This window comes from Trichechus manatus, unplaced genomic scaffold, assembly GCF_000243295.1.
Source record: "Trichechus manatus latirostris isolate Lorelei unplaced genomic scaffold, TriManLat1.0 scaffold00011, whole genome shotgun sequence".
In the NCBI taxonomy this organism is placed as follows: Eukaryota; Metazoa; Chordata; class Mammalia; order Sirenia; family Trichechidae; genus Trichechus; species Trichechus manatus.
In genome coordinates, this window is record NW_004443947.1 from 2,297,125 (window position 1) to 2,321,253 (window position 24,129).

The 24,129-nt window shown below is 47.0% G+C and overlaps 1 protein-coding gene across 1 annotated transcript in view; it reads right to left on the bottom strand.

Annotated features, from left to right (window-relative positions):
* The window catches only part of CDHR2 (cadherin related family member 2), a 70,539-nt gene that overhangs the window by 40,840 nt on the left and 5,570 nt on the right, over window positions 1-24,129 (bottom strand). Inside the window, exons 5-9 of the mRNA XM_004371304.1 lie at window positions 20,271-20,397; window positions 20,122-20,183; window positions 19,554-19,610; window positions 15,899-16,076; window positions 15,639-15,689 (exon numbers count right to left, since the gene is read on the bottom strand). Coding sequence (XP_004371361.1) covers window positions 15,639-15,689; window positions 15,899-16,076; window positions 19,554-19,610; window positions 20,122-20,183; window positions 20,271-20,397 — 475 coding nt within the window. The remainder of the gene's footprint in view (window positions 1-15,638; window positions 15,690-15,898; window positions 16,077-19,553; window positions 19,611-20,121; window positions 20,184-20,270; window positions 20,398-24,129) is intronic.

The window sequence follows — 24,129 nt, forward strand, 5'->3', positions numbered from 1 at the left end:
CATTCCCTCGACCACTATATTATCCTGCCTGTTTGAAATGTCCACACTGATAGCATACTTCAAAATCAGGGAACAGGAGAGGGACCGTGGCGGGAACAGGATCATCCAGAGACTTCCTGGGTGAGCCAGGGTCCTTTGTTCTACTTGCTGACACATTTAATAGCTGCCACTGCAACCTTTCTTAAAGTGTGCTCCATGAAGCCCTCGCCCGGGAAGATGCCCCACGGCAGAAGGGTTCCCTGGTCCAGTAAGATTGGGAAGGGTTGTAGACTCTGTGCCCTTCTTGGTAATTCAGAGCTAGGCAGGGACCCTCGGCTTTTTGGCCATCTCACGTTGCAAGCTGTCCTTCTCTGATTCATTGTCACGGAGAGATCTTAAACCCCAAGTCTTTTTCATCTGCAAAGACAACTGATATAAACCACAACTAAGAAAGAGGGAGAGCAGCATGAGTTATTCAAATGTTTTGTTTCTCGTCTTCTGCCAAGAAAGTGTTTTTCATGCTTGCTACTCTGTGGAAGCAGAGTCAAGAATTCAAACGACGTATTGCATTGGGCAAATCTGTGCAAAAGACCTCCTTAAAGTTTTAAAAAGCAAACATGCCACTTTGATGACTAAGATGCACCAGACCCAAGCAGCGGTCTCTTCAATCGCCTCATGCATGCGAAAGTTGGCTAATGAAAAAGGAAGACAGAAGAATTGATGTGTTCGAACTGTGGTGTTGGCAAAGACTTTTGAATATACTCTGGACTTCCAGAAGAACAAACAAATCGGTCTTAGACGTAACACATTTAGAATGCGCCTTAGAAGCCAGGAAGGCGCGACTTCGACTGGCTTACTTGGGACACATCATCAGGAAGGACCAACTGCTAGAAAAGGACATCATGGTTGGTAAAGTAGAGGGTCAGCGAAAATGAGGGAAGCCCTCAATGAGATGGATTCACACAACAGCTGCATAAATGGACTCAAACATAGTAACAATCCGGAAGATGGCGCAGGACCGGGCAACGTTTCGTTCTGTTATGCATAGGTTCACCATGAGTTGGAGGTGACTTGACAGCAACTAACAACAACAACAACCCCGTAATAATTCTATTAAGACAGGGATTGACAAACTTTTTCTGTAAAGGGACAGATAGTAGTTTAGTCTTGTGGATCACACAGTCTCGTTAGCAACTACTCGACTCTGCTGTCGCAGGCCGAAAGCAGCCATAGACAATATGGAAAAGAATGGACAGGGCTGTGCTCCAATAAAACTTTATTTATGGACACAAAAATTTGAATTTCATATAATTTTCGTAGATCACAAAACGTTATCTTCTTTTAATTTTTTTTCCCCACCATTTAAAAATGTAAAAACCATTCTTAGCTCTTGGGCTGCACAGAGGTAGGCAGCAGGCCAGATTTGGCCTGCAGACCACAGTTTGCTGACCCCTGTCCTTCTGTCCTCAGAATGAGAGGAGAGGAGCAATGATTGCAGGTCACCACTGGCACGCATCCCAGGTATGAATAGAGAATTAGGTCTCCTTCCTTTCTTGTCCCTGGGGGAGATCTAGACCCAGATCTTGACCAGCAACCCCTCCTATGGGGCTGGGGGTGTCTTTACTGCTCAGATATTTGAAGCAATTGAAGGAAAAGAAGCCTCATCAGCAGAGGACAGAAAAGCAGTGGGATGAAGTCCAATCACTGCTTAATAGTCACTTGAGTAAAATATAAAAGGAACTTTGTTGGAAACTCACTTCTGCCTGGAGATATCATTCTTTTAAGGGTTAAGAACGTTTCTGAACCAATGAAGAAAGGGTCCAGCAAAGTCTTTCTTCAAGAATTCCCCTAAAGCAACAATGGGTAATGGCCCATTAAAGGTACTGACAAGTTCTGCAGGGGAGAGGTCTATTTACAACCTGATGTTTCTGACTTATTTGACTTCAGGAGGCTTTCTTGGCATTGGGCCACATGTGTGGTACTGAATGCATTTTGAGAAACTGCATTCTAGTGGACTGTGCATGTCTCTGTCTTCCCAGAGCTGATCAACTCTTGTTTCATTTCATTTGAACAACTATTATTTACTTTCTAGGTTCTGAGCATTGTGGTCTGTGTGGTAGCAGAGCTGTGGGAGCGTCTCATCCATCTGGGGAGCCAGGGTGGGCATCTCATTGGAAGGCACACTTAGGGGGGGTTCTGAAGGAAAAGTAGGAGTTTTCCCAGTCGACGTGAAGGGAAGGGACTTCCAGGTGGAGGGGCCAGCGTGTGTGAAGGTGCAGAGGCCTAACAACTCATGCCTTCCTTATTCAGGAAAATGCAGCAGATGTGGCCAGAGGCCCCATGGTACATGGTCAGCTAGGCCGAGAGGAGGTTGGGAAGGCCTTGGTGTCAAGCCGAGGGACTGGGCTTGATCTTGTAGATTTTGGTGGAATATCTCCCAGCATCCCACACCACTCCGAGGGAACCAATGCCTTCATTTCCTGAGAGAGGACCCCTTTCCCAACTCTGGGGCCTCAAAGTCAAAGCTGGAACAGGTAAATCCTTATCTCCTTTGACTTGGAATCAGAGAGGGCAAGGAACAGTGAGTGTCCTGGATAGAGGGTCTGACTGGGCTGGGATCATCTGTGATTCAGCCAGTCTGGCTCTGAGTCTGGGCAACTCCCTGCCTTCTCTGGGCTGTTTCCTCCTCCATAACCAGAGCACATCCTTTAGACCTGAGGTTCCTGCACTGAGATGCTTCCAGATCAAGGGAAGACTGATGCATCACAAGAACCTTCCTTCTGATAGACAGAGAAAGCCTTCTTCTGGAGCTGATGCCCTGAATTTGGACTTGTACCCTCCTAGACTGTGAGAAAATAAATTTCTCTTTGTTAAAGCCATCCACTTGTGGTATTTCTGTTATAGCAGCACTAGATGACTAAGAAACTCAGCCACAAAGAGAAACGAAGTTGACTTGAAATCATTATGCTGAGGCAAGTAAGTCAATCACAAAAGGACAAATATTGCATGATCTCACTTATATGAAATAGGCAAATGCATAGAAATCCAAGTTTAATAGTGGTTACCAGGGGCAGTAGGGAGGGGGAGGGGGGAACAATCGTTTAGGAAGCAGAGTTTCTGTTTATGGGATGGGAAATTTGACAATGGATATTGGTGATGATTGTATAACATGATTGATATAATTAGTGTCATTGAAGTGTATACCTGAAAAATGTTGAATTGGCAAATGTGTTTTATATATATTCATATTTATTAATTTACAACAATAAAAAAAGAGAAATGAAGTTTTGATACATGCTACGACATGGATGAACCTGGAAAACATCACGCCAAGTGAAAGAAGTACAAAAGGACAAATACTGTATGATCCCACTTATAGGAAATATCTACAACAGGGAGATGTACAGAGACCAAAGTTCAGTAGTGGTTACCAGAGACTGGGGAGAGGGAGCAACGGGGAGTTATTGCTTAAGGAGCACTGAGTCTCTGTTTGCAGAATGAACTATTTACTTTGGAAATAATGGTAGCACAAGTGGTGAGTGTAATTAATGTCACTAATTTCACACTTACAAATGGTTAAAATGGCAATTTTTGTGATTATATATATTTTAACCACGATTTTTTTTTTTTTTTTAAATGACAAGCACACATTCCTTCTGATCCAGCATTTCCACTTTGAGGATTTTATCCTTCACATGTGAAATGATATGTGTAGAAAGTCAGTCACTGCAGCATGGTAGAACATAACACAGGGTGGAAACAAGCTAAGTGTCCATTAATAAGAAACAGATTAAATAATGTATGATCCATACACAGAATGAAGTACTATATAGCTGTAAAAAGGACAGATCTGTATGTGCTGATACCGAATGATCTCTAAGTCATACCTTAGGTGAAACAAAGTACAGAGCACAGCATGTGGTGTGCTAGTATGTACACAAAAAGACAAGAACACACATTTGCTTTTATGTGCTCAGAGTATCTCTGGAAGAACGCACAAGAAGCCAGTCTCTTATGAGGAGGGCTGGATGGCTGGGCATGGGGAAGGAGGACTTTTCACTGAATACTCTTTTGGAGCTTTTGGATTTTGTACTAAGTGAATGTATAAACTTTCCAAAAAGAAATTAAATTAAAACTTTAAAGGAAACAAACGGATACCTCTTCCTGCCCCCCCCCACCCACCCATGTCCCTTTCCCTTCTGCCCCAGCACATCTGAAGCAAGTGGCCATTTTCCAAAGGACTCTGGCTCCAAAGCTATGGAAGAATCAAGAGAGAATGACCTTAATCCATGGCAAACCCCAGAGGATAGGGGTCTCCGAGGGGCAGACGTGTGGAGCCTGAGAGAGAGATAGGTAGAGATGGATAGGTGGATGGATAGGGATGAATGAATGGATAGATAGAAGGATGGATAGGGATGGGTGGATGGAAGGAAGGAAGGGTGGATGGATAGAGAAAAAGGCTTCCAGAGCTGAACCTTGACCCTAACACAGTGTCAAAACCAGAAATCTCTCCCTCTCAAATCCAGAACCCACCCCCACCCTGAGTTCTCACCTCAGGGAAACACCCACTTGCCAAAGTCACACTTGACATCTTTTCTGAATCCCCCACCAATTCAAGAGGACCCAATTCATGTCCTCTCCAAAATTTTTCTCCAGCCTACCTGCATCTCTCCATTCCACAGCCACCACCCTCACTGGGGTCACCTTTCTCTCTCCTCTGCCTCGTGGTAGCCAACCTCTTCAAGGTCTCCCTCCCTTCAGTCTCTCTAATTCAGGCTATTCAGCCAAAATAATCCTTCCTCACACAGTCTAATGACCTCCCTCCACTGCTCAAAACCCTTCAAGAGCTCCCCATTGCCAGAGTCCAAGCTTCATCAAAGGGCTTCCCAAAGACCATCCCTGACCTGACCCCTGTCTCCCTTTCCAGGTTCGTCTCTAACCACTCCCACCTCCATCCCTCATGTCTTGCATGTCCACAAACTCACTCTGCTCTCCCTCACCACTGGGCCTTTGCACATGCAGTTCCCTCTTCCTGAAATGCCCTTCTCCACCTTTCTACCTGGTGAGCTTCTACTCATGAAAAAAAAAAAACCAGCTTCAGGGTCACTTTCTGCCTGGATGCCCAGTAATACTCCCACAGGAGGAACTGATTCTTCCCTCCCTACCAACCTCACAGGCTCCTGCTCAGATTCTAGCATAACCACTGTAGCTCTCAATGCCCACTATCTCTTTGCAGATCAGCCTCTCCCACCAGGCCAGGAGCTACATGAGGACAAACTCCAGGTCTGATTCATCTCTGTGGCCCCAGGACCAAGCATATGTGAGCTTCTCTGAAATGAATGAATAAGCCAGTGAATCACTGTAAAACCCCAATGGCCTAACGTGGAATACCTGTGGGATGGGGCAGATGTGAACCAGACAGCCTAGGTGCAAATCTAGTGTAATCTTGGGCAAGTAACTTAACCTCTTTGGGCCTCAGTTTCCCCATCTTTAAAATGCACATAATAGTAGCACCTACACCATGGGTTTGATGCGAAACTTACACTGTGCCTGGTTCACAGTAAGTGTGCAATAAATGTTAGCAAAAATTGTGGCAGAAAGGAAGGTCTGTCCCATGTCTTCCTCATCTGTGGAGTCCCCATTCCTGGCTCTTATCATCTCCCAAAATATTCCCTGGCTAGCCTTGGTCACCTCACAGGCCCCCTCTCACTGCATGTCCCCTAGATAGTCAGAGGGACCCTGTCTCCAGCCCACCACCTGCCTTCTGGGCTTGGTCCCCCAACACCTGCCCTGAAGTGCCAGCCTGAGCACCCTCTTTTAACTCAGACTTCTCCTTACCTCAGTTTTTCCCCAGACCTGACAGGGAGACACTGGGGTATCAGGAGGGCTGATAATTTCAAATACCTGCTGATATTTCCTGAGCAGCTCCATCAGATCACTCTATAGTGTGATCGCCAGATGACAAGCTCCACCCACCACCCAGGGCCTCCAATCAGCCTTTTAGTGCCCTGTTATGTATTGAACTGCATCCTCCAAAAATGTGTGTCAACTTGGCTAGGCCATGATTCCCAGTATTGTATGGTTGTCCACCATTTTGTCATCTGATGTGATTTTCCTATGTGTTGCAAATCCTACCTCTATGGTGTTAATAAGGCAGGATTAGAGGCAGTTAGACTAATGAGGCAGGACTCAATCTACAAGATTAGGTTTTGTCTTGAGTCAGTCTCTTTGAGATACAGAAGAGAGAAGCAAGCAGAGGGACAGGGGGACGTCATACTACCAAGAAACAAGAGCCAGGATAATAGCGTGTCCTTTGGATCCGGGATCCCTGTGCTGAGAAGCTCCTTGACCGGGAGAAGACTGATGACAAGGACCTTTTCTCAGAGCTGATAGAGAAAGACTTCCTCTGAAGCTTGCACCCTGAATTCAGACTTCTAGCCTCCTAGACTGTGAGAGAATAAATTTCTCTTTGTTAAAGCTATCCACTTGAGGTATTTCTGTTATAACAGCACTAGATGACTAAGACAGAATTTGGTACCGAAGAGTGGGGTGCTGCTCTAACAAATACCTGAAATGTGGAAGCAGTTTTATAACTGTGAATGGATAGAGGCTGGAAGAGTTTTAAAGTGCCTAACAGTAAAAGCCTGGCTTGACTTGAAGAGACTGTTGGTGGAATTATGGATGTCAAAGACAATTCTGGTGAGGACTCAGAAGGAACTGAAGGGAGTTGTAACACTGGAGACAGCTCAGATGACAAGAAGCAGCAGCAGAAAAACAGTAGCAGCAGAACCAGGAGACCAGTGCGAGTCAGCGCTGGAGCCGACCCATAGAGCTAGAGAGCTGAGTGCCTTTGGCAGGAGGCTTCCTGGCTGAGTAGGGTGCCTCCAGGCACTTATAGGTGGAGCTAAGCTTGCCGACCCACTGAGCAAGACAGCTGAGTGCCTTCTGGCCAAAGTTTACTGGTGGAGTAAAGTGCCTCCAGGCACTTATCAGTGGAGCTACAGAGCTTTGGAACACCTGGCCCAGCAGGGCAGATGCAGGCGATGAGGTCCAAGGGGCAGAGAAACCAATGAACCAAGAAGCAGAAGCTGAAGAGACAAGAAACATAGGAAGCAGAGCTGCCTCAATCTCAAAGGGTAGGGCCATGACCTCTGGGGTCTCAAAGGGTGGAGTGGCCACTCATATGGACTAGAATGGGGCCGCCCAAATTTGAGGGAGCAGAGTTACCATTCTAGTGGACCTGGAAGGTGAAGCTGAAGCCCACCCAGGGTGCTCCACTCAGAATCCAGAGAACGTAGCCAATACCTAGAGCCTGGAGGGCAGGGCCATTGTATAAATGGTCTCAGAGAACAGAGAATTATTTTCAAGTCTTGAGGGCTAAAGTAATGTGTTCTGCTGACTTGCTTGGTACCTGTTATCCCTTCTTTTCCTCCAATTTCTCCCATTTGTAACAGAAATGTCTAGCTTGTGCCTGTTTCACCACTGTACTTTGGAAGCAGATAACTTGTATTCTAGAATCATATGAAGAGGAATGTTTTGGATTTTGGTCCTGAAGTTGATTTAAGACTTTTGCTATGATATGATGGGGTGAATATGTTTTACTTGTGGTAAGGACATGAATTTTGGTGGGCCAAAGGGTGGAATGTTATGGATTGATTGTGTCCCCAAAAAATGTGTGTCAACTGGGCTAGGCCATGATTCCCAGTATTGTGTGATTGGCCACCATTTTGTCATCTGATGTAATTTTTCTATGTGTCGCAAATCCTACCTATATGATGTTAATGAGGCAGGATTAGAGGCAGTTACACTAATGAGGCAGGACTCAATCTACAAGATTAGGCTTTGTTTTGAGTCAATCTCTTTTGAGATATAAAAGAGAGAAGCAAGCAGAGAGACATGGGGACCTCATACCACCAAGAAACAAGAGCCAGGAGAATAGCATGTCCTTTGGAGCTGGGTCCCTGCACTGAAAAGCTCCTCAACTCCAGGAAGATTGATAATAAGGACCTTCCCCCAGTGCTGACAGACAGAGAAAGGCTTCCTCTGAAGCTGGCACCCTGAATTTGGACTTCTAGCCTCCTAGACTGTGAGAGGATACATTTCTCTTTGTTAAAGCTATCCACGTGTGGTATTTCTGTTATAGCAGTACTAGATGACTAAGACATGCCCCATTCTTAATTATGAATGTGCTAAGTACACTCATTCATTCATTCATTCCCTTAATAAATATTTTTGGGTGCCCACTGTGTATCAGGCCTTGTTCCCAGCACTGGGGATACAATGGAGAGTAACATAGTCAAGGTGCTACCCTCACAAGCATATGGCTTAGTAAATAAGACAGACTCTAAATGAGGAAAAAAAGTACTATCTAATTGTTACTGCATCAAGAGCTATGAAAGAAGAGAATGTGAGTTCTAAGAGAGTATGAAGAAGATGTTTTGGATTGAATTGTGTCCCCTAAAAATATGTGCTGAAATCTTAACCCCTGTACTTGTAGATATGGCCCTATTTGGAAATATGGGTTTTTCTTTTGGTATTTAATGAGGTCATACCAGTGTAGGGTAGGTCCTAAACTTAATCACTTCCAAGTTATAAAAAGAGCTGAACAGACATAGAGACACAAGGGGAAGATGCCATATGAAGACTGACACATACAGCAGATGCATCTACAAGTCCAGGAACTCCAAGGATTTCTGGCAGCTCCTAGAAGCTGAAATAGACGAAGAAGGACTTTCCCCTAGAGCTACATCCTGAATTTGAACTTGTAGCCTCCTGAACTGTGAGAATATAAATTCCTGTTCTTTAAAGCCAACCACTTGTGGTGTTTCTGTTACCGCAGCACTAGATAACTAAGACAGGAGGAAAACTACTTTAGGTTGTATAAGAGATAGGAGGCACCCACAGGAAGCAAGCTTGGGACCCAAGGAAGGCTGACAGATTGGAGGTTCTAGAACCTTCTAAAAGCAGAGGTGTGAGGTGACTTGAAAACAGGAGAACTGGTTGAAAGTTTGCATAAGAAGCAATTGGACTCACAGATATCACTTCCCTACCCATGCAGTCATGTGGCTGCCACCCGCCACCCCCCACCTTAGAGAATGTCATGGATTGACTTCTGTCCCCCCAAAAATGTGTGTATCAGTTTGGCTGGGCCATGATTCCTGGTATTGTGTGGCTTTCCTATATGTTGTAAATCCTGCCTCTATGATGTTAATGAGCGAGGATGGGTGGCAGTTGTGTTAGTAAGGCAGGACTCAGTCTACAAGAATGGATTGTATCCTGAGGCAATGTCTTGAGATATAAAAGACAGAAGTGAGCAGTGAGACAGGAGGACCTCATACCATCAAGAAAGCAGTGTCGGGATCAGAGCACATCCTTTGGACCGGGGTCCCTGCACAGAGAAGCTCCTAGTCCAGGGGAACACCGAAGAGAAGAAGGCCAACAGAGAGAAAAAGCCTTCCTCTGTAGCCGATGCCCTGAATTTGGACTTTTAGCCTACTTTAACTGTGAGGAAATAAACTTCTCTTTGTTAAAGCCATCCACTTGTGGCGTTTCTGTTATAGCAGCACTAGATGACTAAGACAGAGAACATGGAGGTTATTTCCTGGAAAGGTTGAATTAAAGAGACTGGACTTGGGGACACTAGGCCTGATGGAGATTGTAGCACCACAGTAAGACAAAGGTGAAGTGAAAGACTAGACAGTCAACGGTGACACCCAGAGCCTTTCCCCTCTCAGTCCCCAGAGCATCGGCAGTGAGATGATATGGCCCCTCTCCAACAACCAGAAATTTTAAAAATGAGAAGAACTGACCCACCTAAGAGAGAAGACCCACAGATTCTGAAATGTGGGGGACCTCCACTGGATCACTGTATAGTGTGACCTCCAGATGACAAGCCCCACCCACCACCCAGGACCTCCAATCTTCCTTTTAGTGCCTCATTCTTAATTATGCATAGCCAGCCAAGGATCACCAGGTTCTGAAGGGAGGGCGAGACAGTAGCATGCTGGAGCAGCTACTGAAATTGCTAAATCTTCAAGAATTTTTTAAGATATTTAACATCATGTTGATAGCTTGAAATCAGCTATAGTAGGAGTATTTATGACACGGAAATGGACAAATGCAACAAATCAGAACTTTTCTCCCCACCTGGAAATCAATGTATGGAAACAAACAAACAAACAAAAAACCAAACCAAAAGAAAGCATGAAAAAAAGCAACTCAGAGGAAACAAAGAAAATGCGAGTTGAAAAAAATTAGTATTCTCACAGACATAAGAGAAACTACTGGATCCATGAACACAAATATGAAAAACAAACATCCAAAGAACAAGAAGAGTGTTATAGATCAGGGTTTCTCAACTTCAGCATAGTTGAAATTTGGAGCTAGATAATTCTTTGTTGTGGGGGCTGTCTTGCGCATTATAGGATGATTAGCAGCATCCCTAGCCTCTACCTACGAGATGCTAGTAACACTCCCTGCCAGTTTGGACAACCAAAAAATGTCTCCAGACATTTCCAAATGTACCCTGGGGAATAAAATTACCCACCAGTCGAGAACCACTATTATGGATAAAAAATACAATAGCGGGAATAAGAATTTTAACAGACGGTTAAGGATATAAAGTTGATGAATGGAAAATAAGAGAGAAAACATAAGAAATTAGAGGATTAATCCAGAAGATCCAATGTTTAATTAATAGAAGTTCCAGAAAGAGAGAACAGAGAAAAGAGAGCAGGAAAACTATCAAAGAAGTAAAAACAAAAGATTTATTATAAGTGAATAACATAAATTTCCAAACTGAAAGCATTTCCTGTGCAAATGAAAAAAAGAAAAAGAAAAAAAACCCACTCCAAGGCAATTTCAGAATACTAAGGATAAAGAGAACACCCTGAAATCTTCTGGAAGAAAAACAAGTCAAATACGAAGTATCCAGAATCAGAAGGCCATGAAATTTTTCAATAAACCTGGAAACTAAAAGAAAACAAGTCAATGCATGACCAGATAAAGGTGGCCCCAAATTCTTTGACATTCCTCCTGTCAAGAGGTGGAGTCTAATCTCCGCTTGAATCTGGACTGGCCTTAGTGATTTGTTTGACCCACAAAATGCATCAGAAGTGGCATTCTGGGACTTAAGAACTTGCAACTTCTACGTGGGCCTCTTGGCATACTTGCTCTTGAAGCCCTGAGCTACTCTCTGTGAGAAGTCCAACTACCCTAAGGCCACCATGCTGTAAGGAAGCCCAAGCTAACTATGCTGAGAGGCGTATGCAGCAAGAGAGAGCAAGATGCCCAGCCAGCACCCAGCTGTTCCGGCCCCCAGCCTTTTGTGTAATACCAACTGACACCCCAGACACCATGGAACAGAATTGAAACCTCCCTGTTGCCTTGCTCAAATTCCTGACCTACAGAATCATGAGATATAATAATAAGCCATTAACTTTTAGGGTATTTCATTACCAAACACTATGCCTTCAAAATACTGAAGACAGATTATTTTCCAGTTTAGAATTACAGAATTCTATACCCACAAAAAATATCAATCATATGTGAGGGATAAGTAAAAAAACATTTTTACAACCTGAAGAATGTAATCAATGTCACTGAATAATACATGCAGAAATTGTTAAATTGGCGTACATTTTGTTGTGTATATTTTCACCACACACACAAAATAAAACCATTTTCAGACCTGCAAAGCCAACACATTTACCTCCTATGCACCTTTTCCTGGGAAACCACTAGAAACGTCATCCATTATGTCAAGGGAGTAAACCAAGAAAAAGGAACAGAAGGAATCCAGGAACAAGAGCACGCAACACAGGAGGGGGGGTGTCCTAGGACAATGGGGAAGGGAAGTCCGAGGATGGTAGTTGGACAGCAGCCCAGGGAGCAGCCAGTCCTGATGGGAGGAAGAGTTCTGTGGACTCTAGACGGCTGTTTCTAAGAAAACTGAATCCCAGATGACCTTTTGAACACTTTGGGGGAGATTTACACCTCTGGCTAGAGTTTAGGGATGAATCTATAATACTATGTAGAAAACTGAAGCGCTAGTGGTTCAAGGGTAGAGTTCTTACACCCCATGTGGGAGATCCAGGTTTGATTCGTGCCCAATGTACCTCATATACAGTCACCACCCCTCTGTCAGTGGAGCCTTGTGTGTTGCTGTGATGCTGAACAGGTTTCAGTAGAGCTTCCAGACAAAGACAGACTAGGAAGAAAGGCCTGGCAATCTACTTCCAAAAATCAGCCAAAGGAAACCCTATAGATCACAATGGTCCTTCCATAACTGATCACGGGGATGCTGCAGGACTGGGCAAAGTTTTGTTTCATTGTGCTTGGGGTCTCCATGAGTCGGGGGCACATTTGATGGCAGCTAACAACAACATGTAGAAAACTAAGCAAGCAAAACTGATGGCAGGTGGGGAGAGGGAGCATTGTACTAGAAAGGGCACAGAAACACAGTAGACTGCATGGCTCAACTGCGAACGTTTTCATAGTCAATGTACTATAACCATATAGTGAGGATGGGAGAAGGGGAAGTGTGTCAGGATGTAAGAGAAATAATCCTCATCTTCTGCTTTAAGAAATCAATAGATAATGTCTAAAATGAAAAAAAAAAAAAAAAAAAGAAACAGCAGTATATGATGCTATTTGGAAATATGATGGTAAGTGGAAGAAGAGGTAGTTAAGCAGTTGCTTCTAGAGAGTGGGGATGGGCAAGGCGGAGCAGGGAAAGGCTATTTTTGTCATTAACCTTACAGTACTATTTGATCTTTTTAAATTAAACACACCTTGGTGGCTCAGTGGCTAAGGGCTTAGCTGCTAACCAAAAGGTTGGCAGTCCGAATCCACCAGCTAGCTGCTCCTTGGAAACGTATGGGGCAGTTCTACCCTGTCCCATAGGGTCGCTATGAGTAGGAATCAACTTGACGGCAACGAGTTTGGTTTTTTTGGTTTCATTCCAAAAAAACCCAAAACCAAACCCACTGCTATCGAGTCGATTCTGACTCATAGTGACCCTATAAGACAGAGTAGAACTGTCCCTTAGGGTCTCCAAGGCTGTAAACCTTTACAGAAGCAGACTGCCACATCTTTCTCCCTCGGAGCGACTGGTGGGTTCAAACAGCCAAACTTTTGCTTAGCTGCCAAGTGCTTTAACCACTGTGCCACCAGGGCTCCTTAACACACATATTATTTGGATAAAAATGGGCATTGTTATAGGGGAATACCAGGAAGTGTGGGCTCTACAAGAGAAGGCCCCAGGTCAGGTAAGTGCCAGGTGTGTTCCAGGAATTGAAAGAGGGTCTCTGTGGCTAGAGCCCAGAGAGAGAGGGGAAAGGGGTACGAAACTGGGGAAAGCTGGGCAGTAGGGAAGAGCCAGATCATGCAGGGCCCTGAAATACATGGTAATGATGGCTTGTTGTATTCTAAGAAAAATAGAGGATCATTTCAGGTTTTCAGTAGGGGAGCAAGAGCAGCTAATTTACTTTTCTAAAAGATCTTTCTGGTTGCTGTGGGTCAGTGGGCTGAAATGGTGGCAGCAAGGCTGAAGAGAAGAGGTAAAAACAGAGATATATTTTGGAGACAGAATGTTTGGAATCCATATAACTTAATCTTCACAGCCACCCATTTCACAGATGAGAAAATTGGGGCTCCGAGTGATCTGCTGAGGATCTCACAGCTAGAAGTAAGTGGGATTCAAACCCAGCTCCCCAACCCCAAGCCCCTTGGTATCTCCCTCACACAAAGAAGGGAGGTGACGGCCATCACCTTTCTCCAGGGCCCCAGAGGGTCAGATGTGGACCCAAAACCTTCAAAAGGTTTGCCATCTTTGACTCAGTAATCCAACTAACTTAAAATAAGGCAGCTCTTTTTGCAGGAAGTTGCTCATCACAATGATTATTTATAATCATGAAAAATGAGAAGTTAACCTATACCCATAACACAAGGGAATGGTTAAAAAAAGACATGGCCAAGCGTTCTGTGGAACGTTCAGAGCTGTTCAACGTCATGGTGATGAACAGCCATAGCTGCCATGTAAGGAGCACTTACTGCATGCCAGGACTGAGCTGGGCACCAACATGCATCACCTTATTTCACGCTCACAACAACACTTCAGGGTAGGTACCTGTTATAGATTGGATCGTGTTCCCCCAGAATTCATGCCTGCTTGGCTAGGCCATGATTCCCAGTATTGTGTGGTTGTTCTCTATTTTGTAATCTGATGTAATTATCCTGTGTGTTGTAAATTCTAACCTCTATGATATTAATGAGGCAGGATTAGAGGCAGTTATGTTAATGAGGCAGAACACAATCTGCAGGATTAGACTGTATCCTGAGTCAATCTCTTTTGAGATATAAAAGAGAAGTGAGCAAAGAGGAGAGGGACCTCATACCATGAAAAAAGAAGAGTCAGGAGCGGAGCGCATCCTTTGGACCTGCGGTCCCTGTGCTGAGACACCCCTAGACCAGGGGAAGATTGATGACCAGGACCTTCACCCAGATACAACAGAGAGAGAAAGCCTTCCTTTGGAGCTGGTGCCCTGAATTCAGACTTCTAGCATCCTAAACTGTGAGAGAATAAATTTCTGTTTGTTTAAGCCATCCGCTTGTGGTATTTCTGTTATAGCAGCACTAGATAACTAAGACAGTACCATTGTACTCATTTTACAAACGGGTAAACTAAAGCTCAGGGGCAGTGGAGGTTCAGGAGACCGGGGTTTGATTCCTGGCCAACGCCCCTCATGCGCAGTCACCACCCATGTTTCAGTGGAGGTTTACGTGTTGCTGTGATGTTGAACAGGTTTCAGCAGAGCTTCCAGACTAAGACGGATGAGAAAGAAAGGCCTGGCAGTCTACTTGTGAAAATTAGCCAATGAAAACCTTATGGATCACAGTGGTCTGATCCACAACCCATCATGGGGATGGCGCAGGACTGGGCAGCGTTTCATTCAGTGGTGCATGGGGTCTGTTGTGAGTTGGGGCCAACCTGACAGTAGTTAACAATACCAACAAACTAAATCTCAGAGAGGTGAAGAGTCTTGCTGCAGAGCTGAGAAGCACCAGAGGCTCCCTGGGCACTTCACTGCCCTCCTCTGAGCCTGTTTCCTCAACTCTAAGATGGAACAGCTAACCCTAAGAAGTGATAAGGGCAAGAGTGGGAAGAAATGAGAGTAAGAATGTGCCAGCTCAGCACATGTCACACAGTAGGTGCTCAGCAAAAGCAAACCCCTTCCTTCTGCATCTTGTGGGGCATCTTCACATTGTGAATGACTGCTATTCCCACTGCAGGTACCATCACCATGGAAACTGGCCCATCCCTCCCCCTGTGACCATCATCACCCCCCTGCTCCAAGGCTGAGAGTAGAGGCCGGAGTGAGCTGAACAGGGCGGGGCTGGGGCTGTGTGTGGACACATCTAAGAACCCTATTTCTAGTCACTACTTGCAGGGTGGCTCTAGCAAGCACCCATTGGGAAGAGATTGTGAAAACTGCTTGCTTGCCAAAGTGCCCAGAGAGGGTAGCCAGGGACAGCCCAAGTGCTGGACAGCAGGGCTACACTCAGCCAGGCTGGGAAATGCAGATGGAGCCAGCTGCTCGAGAGGAATGAACAAGTCCTCAGTCCTCAGAAACATCCCCAGTGCCAAGCCACTGTCTTACCCAAAGGGGGCTTGGACAGGAGACGGTGACGATGCCATGGGGAGGCCGAACCTGTGGGAGGTGTTGGTGTGATGGAGTTGTGGCCAAGTGTAATGACTGAGGTGGTCCTGGAGCTAGTGATGGAGGTGGTGTTGGGGATGGAAGTTTGGTTGGGGGTGAGAATGGCCATGGGGATGGAAGTGATAATGTCTGTGGTGATGAAGTGGCAATGCAGATGGAATTGAAGGTGGTGATGGAGGTGGAGGGAGGATTAAGTCGGCAATGGAGGTGAGGGTGGCTGTGTGGAAAGAAGCAATGATGATGTGTAATAAGGTGAGGATGAAGGCAATGATGACATTTGTGATGATGAAGGTGGTGATGTAGATGGCATTGGAGGTGGTGATGGAGATGGAGGTGGGGATTAAGTTGGTGATGGGGGTGGGGTGGGGGCGAGTATGGCTGTGAGGATGGAGGTGATGGTGACACTTGTGATGATGAAGGTGGAGATGGAGGTGGCTTTGGAGGTGGTGATGATGGGGACGAGGGTGTCATGAGTGATGATGGTGGGCTGCTGGTGTCCACCATGTGAGGACAAACCAGAGGCACGTTAACATAGGCTGGACACCACTGGCATCCCCTTCAGGCTATAATCTTGGCCCTAAACCCTTCGTCTCTTTTGCCTCCTCATTTCTCCTCCTTCAGGTGCGTCAATAGCTACAGGAAAATTAGTCACTACTGTGCAGCCAGTAGGGCGTACAAGGTGTACTCGTTGCCATTACAAAGTCCAGCTCAGCCTAACTCAGAAGATAGGAGAGTCCTGCACCCAGACCCTTCCACTCAGTCCCTGAGGGGAAGGGAGGCACAAAGGTGGGCCGTGGGCCGTGGCTGGCACTTTACCCCCATTATATCATTTAGTCCCCAGGAGGTGAAAGGACGTGACCCAGCACATGAGTAATGTGATCAGGATCCAGAACCAGCCTGTGCTCTTTCTCTTTTCCAGGCTTCTGGAGTTTTCTTCTTGTTCTACCAGCTTTTCCTGCAGGACATCCAGAGCCCCCAGACTGGCGATGCTGAGGGAGAACAGCCTTAACTAGGACCTTCATGCTCCAGATTCCTGAAGGCTCCTCCTGTGGGCCCCTTCCTACACTCAGCACACTTATGGCTCATGGAAGTTTCTCCCAACATCCGCCTCTATTCTCTCAGGAGCTTCAAGAACCCTGCTGACCCTTACTTAGAACAACAATATAATAACCTTTTGCATTTGCAGAATGCACACACAAAGTCCTTTCTCTCCATCTGGTCCTTACAATATCCTTGGAAGGAAGGGATGGGTTGTCAACCCCCTATACGTATGAGGACACCAAGTCTCAGAGGGTTAAGTCTCCTGCCCAAAGCCTGTCAGAGGTAGAATTGGGACTTCCCCACCAGTGCTCTCTCTTGCTTCATCCCACCCCTCCTCCCTTCCACATAGCCTGGGGTTTCACACTGTCTTACATTCTTCTTGTCACGGAGTCTCTTTACAAACATGCTTATTCAATCATAATGAGGTCAAAGTCCTACAGTTCAGAAGTGTCATCTTGGGATTTGGTCACTTGAGAAACATGTCCAGAACTTGCGTGCGCTGGGGGAGGAACAAGCAAGTACCTGCCTGATAAGACTTCCAGCATCATTGGGCCCAGTCACTCCCCAGCTCAAACCCTCCCCATGGCTCCCACTGGCCACAGGATGCACTTCCTGCCCCTCAGCTGGTAGACTGGGTCTTTACAGATCATGGGCCACTCTTTCACTTCGACCTTTTCTCCTCGCCTTCCTATGGACCAGTGGGATTGAATGCTCCTGGTGGCGCAGTAGTTAAGTACTCGACTGCTCACTGAAAGGCTGGTGGTTTGAACCCACCAGGGCTCCACAGGAAAAAGATGTGGTAGTCTGCTTCCATAAAGGTTACAGCCCAGGAAACCCTATGGGGCAGTTCTACTCTGTCCTGTAATGTTGCTATGAGTCGGGATCTACTTGACTTGGCACACAACAACATTCTCGGCACCACGCCCTCTATTTTCCTTGCTCTGTTCATTTGCTTATGCTGCCTCCTATGCCCAGAACGCCTTCCCTGCCTTCCGCATACTTGCAAATTCTCTCCATTCTTTAAGACTCAGGTTGAGTGAGAAGCAGAGGTCAGGCAATCAGTGACCCCTCCCCTGGGTCCCTAAGCTCTGGTACCCTCAGCAAGGGGGAGTGCTGGTCCTATCTTGTTTATCCATTAAAAAGATGTGAATGGAGTTGCCCTGGGCTGGGGTCGGGAGGGGACTTGACAACGTCCCACGGGCCTTTGTGGGAATTTGTGCCAGGCGCTCTGTCTTCTCTGCAGGGGCAGCCTCAAGCCAAGAGGGGTGTGTGTGTGGGAAGAGGGGGATGTGACATGAGACCCCATCTGACTCCAACGCCCCCTTCACCGCACAACCATACTCAGGGTGCCTGTTTCCACCTCTCTGCTTCTCAGTTTGCCCCTCTAAAAAATGGGAACAAGCTGTTGTTGTTAGTTGCCATTGAACCGGCTCCAACTCGTGGTGACTTTATGTACAACAGAACGAAATGTTGCCCAGTCCTGCACCATCTTCATGATCGTTAGTACGTTTGAGTCCATTGCTGTGGCTATTGTGTCAATCCATCTCGTTGAGGGTCTCCCTCGTTTTTTGCTGAGCCTCTACTTTACCAAACATGATGTCCTTTTCTAGAGATTGGTCTTTCCTGAAGATGTGTCTATGTTCTAGAAATTACAGCTTCCTTTCCCCCAAATCCCAGCCCCATTTCCTGTCTTTTCCCTGCTCTCAAGAAGTGCTTGAGGGAGGGTCAAAAAGGACACAGAGGTGAATTGGGGTGGCTTCTGAACCCCTGCCCCTTGCCCTCCCACCTGAGACTTCAGACCTCTGGGAATCCTCTCAAGTTTGGAAGGGCACACCCAGCCCATCATCAGCCGGGGCCTCAGGGTTGCTTGGCACAGGAAGTGCTGGCTCCTCCTCAGCCACAAACTGACGTCAACCACCACCACTCTGAACGGTTTATGGTTCCAAGACCTCTTTTTAGTTCACCCACCACACACTTTTACTTCTGCTTTCTCGTTTACCTCTCACGACTGTTCCCTCCCAGGTAGGAATTATCATTCTGGGTTCCAAGGGAGGAAATACAGGCTCAGAGAAGCTCAGAGAGCAATGTCCGAGAGGCATCAGACTCAGCCTGATTTCAAATAAAGGAGTCCCTGACAAAGCTTGGTTTGGCTCCACACGACTCCCTGGGCATCCTTGCTCCCCTTGGGCAGACAGAGCCCAGCCAGAGTGACCTGCTGCCCAGATGTGGGACCTGCGCGGTCCCTCAGTGCCTGCTGCCAGGCTGCTCTGTCCAGCAGACACATATGGAGTCAAACAGACTTGAGTTCGGGTTCCAGTTTTTCATTTACTTGCTGTGCAACCCCAGGCAAGCCTTTCCCCTCTCTGGGCCTCAGTTTCCCCTGCTGAGATATGGGGTGATGATAAGAACTATAGAGCCCACACACTAGTGTGTGGTTTCCATCACTCAGGTCTCAGTGTGGACTGAGCCCCCGCTTTGTGCCTGGCGCCCGCTCCCAGCAAGTCCCCGCTTCAGGCCTGGCTCTCAGCTGAGTCTCCACCTTGTACACCAGGGTGAGGAGATGCGCCAGGGCCCAGGAACGAGCCAGAGCAGGGTCAGTCATGGGTTTAATCCCAACCTGACACTTCCTAGCACTGGCCTGGAGTTGAGCATGACCACAGGCCCATGGTTCAGGGGCTCTACAAGTTCTTTCCTACACTATCATCATCTCCATTTTACAGATAAGGACACTGAGGCCTGGAAGAGTTAAGTGGACCACCACAGGTCACGGCAGAGTGGGAGATGAACCCAAGTAGCTGGGGCCAGAGCCCTGACTCTTTCTCCTCGAGCTCCAGGGGCTCAGCCACCTTGTCCTCACCCCCCTCAAGCTTCCTAGAAAGGGGCCCAGACAGCGTGACTCAGTTCCCTGGGGGGACTCCACCTCCTTTCCATCCTGTAAAAAACCCTCTACTACTACCACCAGTTGCCATGTGCATCAGTGTAGTACTCCACGGGGTTTTTAATGGCTGATTTTTTGGAAATTGATTGCCAGGCCTTTCTTCTGAGGTATCTCTGGTTGGACTCCAACCTCCAGTTGAACACATTAGCACCACCCAAGGACTCCGAAGAACACTCAGTGGGTCCAAATTACCCAAGGACTCGGAAGGGAAGGGGGCCTTTGGAACATCGGGTGGTAGGTATTACTATCCCCCCGTTGTAGAAGAAACCAAGGCCTTGCATCAAGGCTGGGACTCAGCCCCAGGTCTGGCCAACCCAGAACCGGCTGGTGTCCCCTTCCTCTGCCCAGCTTCAGGGGGAGCCTTAATAGTCACCAAAGCTCACCTTGGCCCCCACAGACCGGCCGTACCCCATGCCCCCGCCCAGCCACCTGTGCGGTCCCTACCTGTGCCCCAGAAGGGGCCTTGGAGTGGTGGACAGACGCCGGCAGGCAAAGATGGGCACCGTCTGGCCCAGCAGCGGAAGTGCGGCTGGCAGACTTTGGCACCATCCCCGCCTCCCCTGAGCAATCATTAACCCTGCTAGAGACCGCACCTCCGGACAGGCGGATTTCTCAGGAGGCACAGGCCACAGCTTGGGAGGGGGTAGGAGGGCAGGACCGAGGTGAGGGGCTGAAGTGTGCCTGGACTGGAGGCCCAGGCCACAGACCACCAACCCTGAGCTGGGGACAAGGCCCAGACTGGAGTAGGCGAGAGGGTGCCCAAAGTCTGAATTTAGGTTGTCGGCAGGGCCGTGCTCTCTCTGAAGGCTCAGGGAGAAGATTGTTACTTTTCTCTTCTAGCTTACAGTGGTCTCGTGCATCCCTTGGCTTGTGGCAGCGTCACTCCCATCTCTGCCTCCAGGGTTACGTGGCCATCTTCCTTCAATCTGTCTCTCTGGGTCTCTTCTCTTTTATAAGGGCCCCACTCAGACGGGATTAAGACCCCCACCCTACTCCAGGATGACCTCACATTAACTTTACTGACGACATCTTCCAAACAAGCTCATGTTCACAGGTACTAGGGTTAGGACTTCAGCATATCTTTTTGGGGGACACAATTCAACCCATAACAGCCCTGTGAGGTTTACACCTGGATCGTGCCTGGCTCAATGAGTGTTTGTGACTATTGTTGCTGCTATTCTTCCCTTGTGTTGAGGTTTCATATGGGCTCTACCTTGCACCAGGGCTCTGTTTACCCCAGGGCTGGTTTTGAACACTGCCTCAGTGCCAGTGACCTCTTAGCAGGGACTGAGCTCCCCATCTCCTTCTCCTGCAGCCCCACAAGCCCCTCCATCCCCATGGTGACACAGGAGAAACGGGGCCCTGGGGACATGGGCCTCGAGTTGCCTCCTTCTAGCCGAGTGACCTGGGGAAGTTGATGGCCCTCTCTGAACAATACTGCCTCATCTGGACCATGAAGTGCTGGTTCCTCCTGTGCTGGGTGTCTGTGCAGGTGGACAGGGAGACACCCAGCCCAGGACAGACACTCAGAAACTGCAGCTCTGCCAAAAGAGACCATAAAATGCAAACATGCTCTCCCTCCTCCCTTCCCCCATAAGCTCCAGGGAGATCCTGGAGGAGAATGTACTTGTGCCTCCCAAGAGGAGTAGGAATCAGCATTTATTAAGCACCTACTGTGTGCTTTATATCATAGCTCTCACTGACTCCCGACATCCCCACGGGAGAGGTAGGTGCGTTATAATCATCCCTGCTTTAGAGGAGGGACCTGAAGCTCAGAGATGGGAAGTGACCACGCCATCCCACAGAGAGCAAATGGCTGAGCCAGGCGCCAACTCTGAGCTCAACACCAGGGCTCCGAGATGTGGAAGGGGCAGGGGATTGCCCTGCCCTCAATTTGCCTCCACTGTCCTCAATGCTCCCCCTGGCCAGGGCCCTCCTCCACACCTCCTTCCCTGTTTCCCTACTGCCCCACAAAGCCTTCCCTCCCCCTCCCCCCAAAAGTGGACACCTGATGTTCCAGCTATCCTCACTCCTCTGTTAAGAACACCTCAATTTTCCTGAGGGGAACCTCCCCACCATGTCCTCCCTTCACTCCATGGCGGGCTTGTCATCCACGCCTGGCCAGTTGGGGCACAGTCTCCTCCCGGCCACAGTGATTGGTTCAGGTGTGCGCATGTCAACCAAAGTTGGGTCACTAAGAACCAACGGGGCTCAGATAAAGGACTTTAGTTGGAACTGTTGAGAACAGAATCTTGTTTTTCCTCACTGGGATTTCTAAGTGACTCTGAGGTTTCCAATGACCTTCTTACCACCATGAGAGTAGAGTCTGACTGAGAAATAATCCAAGACTGAGTAAATCAGAGTTAAGAAATGGAGAGACAAGGATTCCTCAAGACTGTGTGAGCTCCTGGATACAGCCATGCTTGAAGCCATACATCACCAGACTCTGAACCAGTTATTGGACTAGTACATTCCCTTTTCTGCTAGACCTGATTGAGCTGGTTTCTGCCTGATCATAACAACCCCTGAGAATGGAAAGGGCACAGACAATTGAGGTAAGAGAGACTGGAGTTTCAACTTGGCCATCTGTCAGCTATTAAGCCTCTTGAGTGAGTCCTTACCCATCTCTGTGGCATGATATCAGGCAGCCCCATTTGTAACTTGCAAAAGGAATACTATCTACTTCACAGTATAAACAAGGAGCCCTGGTGGCACAGTAGTTAAATTGCTCAGCTGCTAACTGAAAGTTAGCTGTTCAAACCTACCAGCTGCTCCATGGGAGAAAGATGTGGCAGTCTGCTTCTGTAAAGACTTACAGCCTTGGAAACTCTATGGGGCTGTTCTACTCTGCCCTATAGGATTGCTATGAGTCAGAATTGACTCAACAGCAGTGGGTTTGGGTTTGGTTTTCGCAGTATAAAAATGAGATCATTGAGCTGCCACTCCTGTCATGAGGCCTGGCACACAGCATGAACCCACACCACTCATCTGCGATTTCAGGGCTTTGAACCCACAGCTTTCTTAGGGTACAGACCCATTGTCTTGTCATCACCACTAGTGGCCCTCTCCTCACAGGGCTATGTCTGGCTCACAGTCAATGTATCAGGCAGGTACTACATGCCAGGCACTTTAACAAGGATATTTGCTCCCTGATTGCCCAAAATTAAAACAGATTATCAAAATATATATGCTACAACATGCTTAAAAAGGTGAAGGAAACTAGATAAAGGGAAAACAGGTGAGAAAACAAAGGAAATCTAGACCTGAATAAAGTCCACAGAATATTTGCCTTGAAGCTCTGAGTAATTACCAGAAGTTGCCCATGAATCATATTCTGAGCTTCCCAGCAGGCAAGGCAAAGAGGGAAATAGGATCCACTAAGTCCAGCATCCATCCATTTAAAAACATATACAGCCAGGCTCTGGGATCTATGGCACAATTGCAAGTTATGATACCAGACAGGCATTTCCTCCTGTGTGTCTCCAAGGAGAGGATGCTGTGAGAGGGTGGACGGCACTTGACATGTCTATTACAATGCAGTGGTTAAAAGAGATGGGGATTGGAGTCCGACTGCTGGGTTGAGTTGTGGTAGGGCAAGTTATATAATGTCTCTAAGCCTCAGCTTCTTTCTTTCTTTTTTTTAATTGTGGTAAAAATATATATAACAAAACATCTGCCATTTCAACATTTTTTACATACACAATTCAGAGACATTAATTATGTTCACCATGTTGTGCAACCATTACCACTATCCATCTCGTTTTTTCTATCACCCTTAACAGAAGCTCAGTGCCTCTTAATAAGCCTCAGTTTCTTCGTCTGTAAACTGTGGGTAATATATGACACATAAGGAGCCCTGGGAGCCCTGGTGGCTCAGTGGTTAAGAGCTCGGCTGCTAACCAAAAGGTCATCAGTTCGAATCCACCAGCCGCTCCTTGGAAACCCTATTGGCGGTTCTACTCTGTCTTATAGGGTTACTACGAGTTGGAATCGACTTAACGGCAGTGGGTTTTTGTTTTTTTTTTTTTTGTTAAAGAGCTCTGATGGTGCAATGGTTAAGCCTTGGCTGCTAACTGGAGGATTGGTAGTTTGAACCCACCAGTGTCTCTGTGGGAGAAAGGACCTGGTGATCTGCTCCGGTAAAGATTACGGCCTAGAAAACCCTATGGGGCAGTTCTACTCTGTCCTATAGGGTTGTTATGAGTTGGAATGGACTTGACCGCACACAGCAACATATGACACCTATCTTGGAAGGCGATGTTGAGGATTAAATGAAGTTGTGAATCTAAAGTCCTGAGCAAAATGCCCAGAGTAAGGTCTCAACGCATGTTAGTTTTTATTGTGGTGGTGATGGTTGTGTTATTTTATGATTGTAATATTATCTCATTTAATCCTCCCAATAACTCCAGGAATGATTTCTCCCCTATTACAGTTGGGAAAATAGAGACCTGG